Here is an 11242-nt window from a genome sequence, read left to right on the forward strand (position 1 = left end):
AGGTGGCAAAGTGACTGGACGACTACTGTCGATAATAAACTCAGACGGATTAAAGATTCTGTGTTACCATGGGATTCCTCATGCAGAAAAACTCGACGTGAAGAAGTAGTCCTCTGCTGATTGTGAATAGGACATATGAGGATCACACACCAGTACCTAATGTCAGGAGGAGTAGCACTTATATGCACATGATGCAACTGTCGCATGATTGTGCACCACATTCTCATATACTCCATATGTTATGTGGCGTTGCGTCGTAAATTTAATCTACCCAGAAACATCTGTGGTACCTTGTACAATGATAATGAAATTTTGAACCGAATGTTTCTGTTTTTGCATAGTACTAGGTTACTACAAAAAATTTAATATTGTCATAAATATTTTTTATGCTAGAAGAGTTTTTGTCAATTTTTTTCCCTTACTTTCAATTTTGATTTTTTTGGTTCTATGTCTTATTAACTTTTGTTAAAAAAGTGAAGTTTTAAATTTTAATTATATAATTTATATTAGTTTTAAACCTTATTTACTTTTATTATTTTATTGTTATTTTACCTTTTAATTCCGGGCGATGATAACGCACTGGCGTTTTTCGCCCCAAACAAAAAAAAAAGGAGAGATTCAAAGAAAATGTGCGGGTTTTCAGTATCCCAGGTCTGGTAGTTCTGACTATTAACACACTCACAAAGGTGAAACCACTCTTCAATCTGTGAAAAACACTTGATCTAAAATGCCAGTGTTGCCTCTAATGAAGTTCTTGAACCATAGACAGTAATGATCGATTTAGAATAATCACTATTGGCTCTTGGAAAACCTGCGTTCAATATTGATATCATTTCAGCATTCTCCTCACTGCAGTGTAGGCTGAACCTCATGAAATTTTTTTTTCTGGCTTAGTCTCTATAAAGATTTATAAGGAGTTATCGTAACTGCTGCTTTAATGTGCTGTACAATCTTGGTTGTTAAAACTGACTTGTGTTAGGCGCATTTGTGTTAGGCATTATTTGAATTAATAAAATCAAAGGTTGTAACATTGAACCTGTTTCACAAAATTTTTTAACTAACTTCTGAATAACACTTTTCACTGGTGCTTCCTTTTCAAATTTCTTCCTGAATGTATGCCAAAACACAACATGAGGTTTCATCTCTAAATATGTTTCCATCACCAAAGCATGTTCTTCAACAGTTAATCTACCTTGTTGAAAAGCCAATGCTCACACAGACTGGCAATACACAAACAGGCAATAATTGTACCCACTCCATCTCCAGTCATACAAACATCTTTCACATTATTTTACTCATATCACACCAATGTATGTATTTTAACAAAAATATGCATTTAGTATATAAACTGCTGAATGATGGAGTATCTTTTAAGTTTAACACCCTATGCAGGTCAGGGTAGAAATGGTTGATTTGAACCTGTTGGGCAGTTGACAGTTGATCATATTGATTTAATTATGAAAACAGGTTCAAAACAGCAAACTTATCGATTAAATTGGTGATTTCTCAAGCAACTGCTTACTTAGTTTTGAAAAAGTAATTATATTATTTAAAAAATTTAGTATATATATATATATATATGTGTGTGTGTGTGCGTGTGCGTGTAGTGCTAATATGAAATCGATCAAAACAAATGTTATAACAGAGGACCCAAAATGACATGATGACACCAACTGGCACTGCACCAAACTACATAATTTTCAAAATAATTGAAAATGTTATCCCAGGGAAGGTTTTAAGGCATATATCGAGGCCCTAGCCCCCTTGGGGGATATCAGAGATTCTACGTCAAGAATGGGGAAATGTTGGAGGAAAGTGAGTTTTTCAGACTTTAATTATAATTTATCAATATTACTCTCTCACAACCATGAGGATAATGAACACAGCAGGGGTCTAGGAAACAGAGCCCCCTGACCGGTAAGTGTCAAAGTAAGATTTAGTTGATTTTTAGATTTCATTTATTGGACCCATTTATCTGTTACGCAGGACATAATTTATCAATGACTATAAATAAATTTATGACATAGTTTACGTTTAAGCCTTAGTGGTCATTCGATTGTGGAGTTCCATAGATAGTGACATCTTCATCAGCAATGTTGTTATTTTGATAATGAAATATATGATAAATTTCTAGGAATAGCTTTCCTCAAACAATTTTAAACTAATTCTTTTCCCATCCCTTTCTTTTCAACCTAGTAGAACAATTTGCTTGAAACTTTGCTGTAGCAAATAAAACAGGTGAAATTTAATGCAAAAACCAGTTGTAAGTATTTGCATTTGTCTGGGTCAATGTTAGGATGTCTATCTGGTACAGGTTTTAAGGAGCTTGTATTATGAAGATTAATTTATAAGTATAGATATTATTTTATCATAAAAAAAATACTTATTTTTGGCTAGGAATTTTTCTCTAAAGGGAGTTAATTTGGCTTTTGAAACAAATCTTCAGATTTGTGTTATCAAGACTAAGATTAAAGAAATTAGTCATTAACATATACAATGCCTTTTTTAAACTTGGCTTCTGATTATTTCTTGAAAATAGATTGGTTGCCATAACAACAGGGTACATGCAAATTAGGAACTAGCAGTTGATATTATCTCACCACTTGCCTAAATGCCATTCCTTCTATTCAGCACTGGTAAAGCAGTAGTTGATAGAATATGAAACCTGCTGTTGTCACTGCTGTCTACTTTTAGGTGGATAGTGTGATTTTTTTCTGGTAGTAGAAGGACTTTGCACTGTCAGGATCTATAAATAATGTATAGTGTTTATGGTAATAATGCAGTAAACGAGAGTGATGCTGAAATTTAGAGAGGAAGAGATTACGTGATTTGATGGGAACTGGAGACATGCAGTTATGACTGATGAATTTCTTTTAAAAAAAAACTGAACAATTTTTGTATGACAAAAACTGTTTCATAATTTTTAACTTTCTTACAAATTTCTATAGATTTCCAGTTTTTGAATAGCGTTTTTAAAATACAAAATTTTATTTGTTTGTGTTTATCTTATCACACAATTGGTTGCAATTAATTTGATTCAAACAGTGATCCTTTTTTTTCAGTTGTACTAAACAAAGCAAGTTTGGGATGAATTTCAATAAAGAAGCATCAAAAACTCTTTCACCAATGTTAGGTGAGTATTTTTTTTTTTATATAGTTGTAAAAAAAACACTTATATTTACACCTACGAAAATAAATACAATAAATTTTATAATGCAAAAACCAATTGTCTTTTTTTTTATCAAGCTTGATTATATAAATTTTTGTTATTTTTTACTAATAATGTTCATGACAGCATTTTGTGTAATAGAATTGCAACCTACATAGCAGTTATTGGAGGAAACAAGGGCATAGTATAAAATGTTAGCTCTTTAAATCTTGTTAAGATTGACCTGGAGTATACTATAATTGTACCCTTGTGACCAACAAATAATATCCAGACATAAGTAATAATATCAGTACCTTTAATTTTATTTGATTTGTAAAAATAATACATTGAAAGTTAGTTTATAGGCATTTAACTTTTCCCTTGCAAAGGTATGGATAAATTTGTTTTAATTTTGTCAGGAAATTCATTGCACTACAAGTTAGGCATGGGATCGTTGACTAACTTCTTTAACTGACTAATTTCTACAATCGACGATTTCTACGATCTGGTATTTGGAATTTTTTTTGAGAACATGTAAAGTACGTAAAAAAAAAAACAAAAGATTAAATAACACCTCAAATTTAAGAGATCACCAAAAGCAAAAGCATGTAGGAATTTATGAAACTGGGACACCACATACCCAAGCTGATTTTAAATCACTGAATGTTTTGATTCCATGGGAGCATGGAATCAAAATAGCAAACATTATGAACAGCATGACAGCATAAATATTCTGAATAGCCAAGCTGTTCAGAAAAATGCTTAAAGATTGCAAATAACCAGAGCAATCAGTCCATGGCATCCTCATCAACTTTTCTGTATTTCTTCCATTGTCTATGTCATCTTCCATATCTTCTAACCATTTAAGCTAGTTGTTTCTGCAGTATAAATCTAAAGATTTCTCAGTCAAGAAAGTTAATAAAAATTGATAATTTAGTGGCAGAAATGATTTTCGAAGATTTACAGCCTTTGTCTGTTGCAGAAGATGAAGGGTTTAAAAAATTATTACAAGAACTCAAACCGTACTACACCTTGCCAAGCAGGAAAAAATTAATGAATTCAATTATGCCAAACATTTATAAAAATGCAAAATCAATGATTAAAAACATATTAGACAAAATTTCTTATTTCTCTATAACAATGGACGTTTGAACATCTAGAAGTAAGGTTTCTTTTCTGACCGTATATTTTTGAACTAGGATGGGTGAGTTAATGTCCTTCGTTTTATGTACAACACAATTGCAAGAAAATCATATAGGACAGTATTTGGATGAAAAATTAAAAGAGGTTTTTCACTAATGGAATATTAGTAATAAAATTGTGGCAGTAATTTCGGATGGGGGCGCTAATATAAAATGTGCCGTAAAAATGTTAGCTCTCCCTAACATTCTGTGTGTAGCTTAATTTAGTAGTGAATGATGCAATTTCACAATGTAATGGGCTACCAGATTTAATTAAAACATGTAGAAATATTGTATCGCGTTTTAGGCGTAGTGTAGTTGCAGCTGATAAATTAAGACTAGTACAGTCACAAATTAGGAAAAAATAATTAAAATTAAAAGCTGACTTTGTTATAAGGTGGAGTTCAATGCTTGTGATGTTTGAAAGGTTAATAGAATTGTAGGAACCCCTGTCAGGCTGCACTTGCAGCATTGCCGAAAAGTCCACAATTTATAACAAATGTTTAATGGGATATTTTAACTGAATGAATGTGTAAATTTACTTAAACCATTTAAACTTATATCAATAGCGATATCTGCCAAAAATTATTCCTCATTTTAAAGGAATTGTGTACAGAAAACTAATCAGAAAACTATGACTCCTTCCATAGGTGAAAAGTTAAATAAAAAGGTTTAGTTTCTGGGATTAGCAACCGCTTGGGAAACACGGAAAAAAAATATGGCATCCACAACACTTATAGACCCACGATTCAAAAAAGCTGCTTTTGGGAATGACAGTAACTTAAAAAATGTGTTAGATTTGTTGGCAAATGAATTGTCTTTATTATTAAAACCAGACAAACACTGACAGTGAATAGCTGAAGTACGGGATGGAAAAGAGCTGAATAAACAGCAAGACATTGGATTTATGAAATATTTTTGACAGTAATGTTAAAGAAATGTCAAAAAGTGTGAAATCTTCTAGCAATATTTTGAGCAACGTATGAGGACAGGCACATGAGTTGTACAGCATTTTGGATGAAACATAAATGACGTTCCTGCCATTGCTAATATTAGCTACAAAATACTTAGACATTCCTGGGACCTCTGTACTGTTTGAAAGAGTTTTTTTCCAAAGCAGGCCATAATCTTTTTGAGAGAAGAAGCAGGCTGAAACTAAAAAATGCTGACATGCTAATTTTTTTTATTAAAAAGTTATAGAAATAGGTAACTGCAGAAACACTTGTTTTCATGGTATATCTAATAGCTAAATCTTTTATGTTACTTCTTATATTTTTAATGTTATTTCTTTATTAGTAATATACATACTATTATTTCATATCACTATTTTGTTTAAGTATGGCATCGTACTTTTTCAGTTAAATGTAAAAGATGAGGTGTGAGGTAGAAAATTTAAATAGTGTGATTACTGACTTTTTAATTTAGTAGTCTCATTAACAGATTATTATTTATTATTAAAAGTTGTGTTTAATAAAAGTATATGTTACCGTCCTTGGAAAAAGTCAGCAACAGAAAAATGTCAAACTAAGTGATTAAATTAACATGTGAGTAACAAATTTATGCTAATTTAACTGTAAATGTATAATATTTTTATAAAAACTAAGAATTTGTTTTATATAAGTACGGTTTTATTTAAATCATTCACTTGTGTTTAGAATATTTTCAAAATTTAAATGCACCACAGAATTTACGTACTGATAACAGGTATGTAAAAATTAGGTATAATGATGATGTGGTCTTAGGGTGGCATGGCATGTTGAAAGGCACTTTTTTAATAAGCTGCTGAAAGTACTTGCATATGCAGTATTATTCATAGCTGGTGTATTTAAGTTAAAATGTGAGGTGGTGGAGTGGAGGTGACTGTGAGTGTTGGTGAGATGGAGACCATGGTGGGCTAATGCTAGATACATTTGGTGTGGATTGAAACTGAAAGAAATGCTTCTACTTTCGATAGTGGTTAATTTTTTCAACTAATGACTAATTTTTAAAATCAGTCGACTAATATTTGTTAAATTATTTTATTTTGTGTTGTTAAATTATTCTACTAATTTTAATAGTCGACTATTCCCATGAAATTTTAGTCAAACTACTCCCATGACTACACAAGTACATATTCCAGATTATATCAAATGTTGCAATATTCCAAACTGTAATTTAAATTTAAATAGATACTTCAGCTTTTCTAATTATGATATGAATTCATCAGTTATATTATGATATTAGACTTTATAGCTTAGTTATAATACTGGTTGATAAACACTCTCTTTAGATTTTATCCCGTTACAAACTTTTTATATATCTTTTGTTTCTCATAAATTGTACATTATTGCAGAATCTCTAAAACTTGAAGATTATTTAAAAAATAAAAACGTTGTCTGAAGCAAAAATTTTTTGTTCTGTATTAGTATTAATTACAAATCCCATATATATCTTATTGTTTGCTTCTAAAGACACCTTATTGTGAATGCATTGACTGTTTTTTTTTTTTTACCCTTCTTTGTAATTAATTAACTACTTGTCAAATTCTTATAAAACAAATTTGTGACAATGTAAGTTTGATAAGTATTTTGTTATCAGTACACTGATAACCAGCAAACAGTCATGGCTGCTTAATCATTTTAATTTTTTGACTTTATTTTATAATATTATTTTATTTTTCTGACTGTGTGGTCTAAGAACTGAAAGATCTAGAGAGACAAATTTAATTTGCAGGTAATGTAAATTTCACTTTTTTAATAATTTATTAAACATACCAGCGGTAACCATGTTTCAGAAATTATTTTTTTTATGATTATTACATTAATTACCTTGCCTTATTAAAGTATAAACTGTTTTTAAAGCATATTTTATTTATTATTTGAAATGTGATTTTTTCCTCGTGATCTTATTTTTGAAATGTTTTATTAGGTAAAGAAAATGAAAATCCATCAGTAGGCAGAAACAGAAGTAAAAGAAAACTACTTTCTACTACTCATTATTACTCAGACAGTGACAACGGGCCTCCAGAGGTAAAATGGTTATTAAGTTAATATTTTATAACTTTTGCTGTATAAAAATTGAATTACTTAATCACTATACAGTTTATGGAAAACAAATGCTGGTGCAGCAAGCTATAAATTTTAGGGTAACAAAAAAATAACGTCTAATATTAGTTTGTATCAGGAGTTTAAAAACGTTTGGTTCAGAGTTGGATTTGTTACTGCCCAAATATTGATACCACTTAAATTCATTTCTGAACATTTCCTTTTGTAGATTAATTTAACAATCTTACAAGTTTTTTAGTGATTTTTTTTTTAAAAGTTGTATTAAGAGATGAGGTAAGAAAAATTGAATTATCTGCCTGATGCTTTCTTATTAAATATTTTTAATACAAAATCCTTTATTTTATAACTCATTTTCTTTGCAGTTTTAATTCTTTTCTATTTTACAATGCATTTTCTTTACACCATCTAATTTTGTGTTGCACCAACAGTTATTTCATCAACTAAACTACCAATATTTTCTTTTTAAGTTACCTTAGTTTTCTACACTTTTCAAGTTTGTTCCTGAGTGTTTCCATACATATGTTAGTAGCTTTAGCCTAATTTATCCAAATTAATGGTAAGGCAATTAAATCCTTATTTTTACTTGTACATTCTTTCTACATTACTATGAAATGGGTGATTGATAGTAGAGTGCAATTGTGTTGTGCATTTTTATTGGTCTGTATAATTTCTTCAATTACTAAAAATGTCTCATTATACTTAAACATAAACTATCAATTTTTAAAAGAAATTATAAACCAATTCCAAATTGTTGTGAACAATTTTAACTTAAATCTATTATTAACTTTTACATTGCATACTGTTATAAAATTTTACTATGTTATAAAAAAGTATCTAAATTTTGTTCATTTTTAAAAATAATTTTATCAAAAACTTTCTATTTTTTTATTTTTATCTCATGAATGTTATTTCTGACTTTTATTCTTTATTGTATATCTATTTATCTTTTATTCCACAATTATCTGAGGTAGTTAAGATCTGAAAATCAGGTGTAATAAACTATTGTCATACAAGTATCAAGTATAGTACGGTACTGGTGAATTTCATATATGGATATGTTACTGCAGTAGCAGCATTGATGCTGCATGAAGTAATTCTACAAACTGTAGAAAATTGCTATTATTTCCTAAAACAGGGCTTTTTTTTATAAAAATAACGTGTTTATAAATAAACTTTTTTTAACAAAATTTTTACTTGTTTTTTTTTACATAAAAATTTATTTTTTTATCTGGTGGTAACTCTCATCACTGGACTCACTTATTTATCAGATTTGACAACATTTCTTGGACTTAGCGCTTAAATAAAATAATGAAGAATATACAAAGTGCTCTAGGAAAGTTTTGCAATGTGATGGAATTGATCATAACAGGCAATTACAAGTTAGTGCATATTTGCATGTACTGTAGCTGCTTTAGTCACTGTCTTTGTGTCATTTGCTTTTTATCTGTGTTAGTGAAAAGTGGTAGCGATGCCATTATAGTTGAAAACTTAAACCAGGGGTTAAGTGTTTATCATTGTTTAGAGGAAGTGACTCCTATGCTTATAGAAAGGATTGTCCTCATCATACAACAATATATTTAGGTGGTACTGAAAATCTGAAATGGGAAATTTTTGCCTTGAGGATGCTCCAAGATCAGGTTGACTATTTTCGTCTATGAATGAGGGAAACATTGGTGCAGTATGAAGAATGCTTGAGACAGATAGGCATGTAACCAACCTACCACTAAATAGGTGTCCTTGGGCATTAATGCACCAGAAATTCTTGCTATTCTGCGAGATCAGCTTCAAGATAGAAAGCTTTGTTTTGTACCCTTGTGGTACAGCATAACTTGGATTGACAATCAGATGTTTCATGGTGCCATAAAATGCTGAAAAAGTTTGAAAATGGGAACTCTACCTAAGTGAACAGAATTGTGACAGGTGATGAAAATTGGCTGGTAACAACAACTTGGTGATGAAATTATTATGACATCCTGTCAAAGACAGAATAAATGGTTGGTATTTGAAGATGAGGAGACCTCCATACTGTTAAACAATACCCTTGAAGAAGAGAATGGTTGCTGTATTTTTTAGTCTAAGGTGTTTTACAGTGAGTTGTGTTGGAAACACAGAAGACAGTTATAGAGAGTTAGTTTAACATGGAATGCCTGCCTAAAGTTGTTGAAGCTCCCAAGAAGCTGTGCCCAAGCTTAAGGATGGACATGGGTTTTTTTCTCCATGATAACGCTCCAAAGCTTTCTTTGAGTATTTGGCCAAAACTGGAATAAAACTGTTAGAGCATCTCCCTACAATCCTGGCCTCACTCCATGTGAATTTTCACTGTTTCCCCAGGTAAAGAACATACTGAAAGGGAGGTGTTATACAAGCCATGAGACCAATTAGAGCTTGGGACAATGAGTGTTCTAGGTCTCTGATGAAATGTGGTTGGTTTCTTTGAAGACTGTTTCAAATGTGTAGTGGAAATTATTTTGAAAAATTGTAAAAAATAAAGTCGTATTGCAAAACTTTCCTTGTGCCCTTTGTATATTGATGAATTAAGTAATGTATCTGTGGAACATGTTTTTGTAGAAAGTCTTCTGCATTCAAGTGTAAACTAGAAAAAATAGTTTTCATAATATAGTAGTACACATTTGTAAACTAATATGCAAATAACAGTAATACATGAAATGGTAATTTCATGTGTTTTAAAAATAAATTTCAGTTATTAATCTTTTTTTGAAATAATTTAATAATTAATAGTTATTTTATAAATAGTATTATTACAAAATAATACTATTTTGTGATGCTAATTTTACAAAAAGAGCCTAGTAAGAAGAGAATTAAACAAAAAAAAAACTTGTAGATCTTGTAAAAATTAACAATACAAATAAAGCATAAAGAAAAATAGTTTTGCTAAACCTGAAATTAATCTTTCATGTTAAAACCTAGGTCTTTCCATGTGATGGGATACAAATTTTTGATCAGTTTTCCTACAGAAAGAGTTTTTAATTAAATTTTTTGCTGTATAAGTTGTTTTCTCCTGAGAGTGATGTTCATTTTGTAGTCAGTCCTTGTGGTGAACATAGTGAAGATAGAGAGATAGATATACATTTAAATTTTGGCCTGTTTTAAGTGTTTTGGTGTATTTATCAGGCTACTAATTTCTGTGCTGTGCTGTATATATAAATGTCAATATGTTAGAATATCTGTACATTATAAATCAAAATTATAATTTTTTTACAGGATCCTCCTACTTTTATCGAATCACCTCTGTCTCAGTATAATCGTATGGCACCTCTTTCAACTTCAAAAAGACAGTTGCGTCCTAGAAAAAAAAACTGATTAAATATTAAGATTTTAAATTTTTATTCAATTTTTATTATTCTTAATGTTTTTTAATTGTTACTTATTATAAAAATATGTTTTAATGTTTTTTAATTGTAACCTATTATAAAAATATGTTAAAAGAATTAATTACTTTGAGATATAATAGAATAAAATAATAATATTACAAAAACATATTATTCACCATAATTTATTAATTCAATATTAAAACTTCTTGAGTATTCTTAATTTCACATCCAGTTGATATTACTTGCATAGATTTTCTCAGAATTAAATTTTCTAGTAACTTTGTTCCAAAATTTTATTATTTTTATTTGTTTCTTGGCAATCTAATGTGAAGTTTTTCCCACCTTAATGAAGTATGACATCAAAACTAAACAATTGCTTTTTGAAACTCCGATCTCTTGTTTTACAATAATTTTCTAAAAAAATCACCAGTGATACAGTTGTTACCATAAATACATCTAGTCTTTACAAAATAAAAAGCCACCTTATAAAAACATTGCAGTAATACATCAGGATTGCTAATCATACAAACCAACTAA

The 11242-nt window shown here is 29.9% G+C and overlaps 1 protein-coding gene across 12 annotated transcripts in view; it reads left to right on the forward strand.

Annotated features, from left to right (window-relative positions):
* LOC142327686 (uncharacterized) overlaps positions 1–10860 on the forward strand; it is a 154484-nt gene extending 143624 nt beyond the window's left edge. For all 12 annotated transcript variants that reach the window (XM_075370933.1, XM_075370948.1, XM_075370941.1 and 9 more), the window contains 3 exons: positions 3063–3133; positions 7237–7337; positions 10596–10860. In XM_075370933.1, coding sequence (XP_075227048.1) covers positions 3063–3133; positions 7237–7337; positions 10596–10694 — 271 coding nt within the window. In that variant the 3' untranslated portion in view covers positions 10695–10860. The remainder of the gene's footprint in view (positions 1–3062; positions 3134–7236; positions 7338–10595) is intronic.
* Positions 10861–11242: the final 382 nt, after the last annotated feature.

The sequence above is a fragment of the Lycorma delicatula genome, chromosome 1, assembly GCF_047948215.1.
Source record: "Lycorma delicatula isolate Av1 chromosome 1, ASM4794821v1, whole genome shotgun sequence".
Lineage (NCBI taxonomy): Eukaryota > Metazoa > Arthropoda > Insecta > Hemiptera > Fulgoridae > Lycorma > Lycorma delicatula.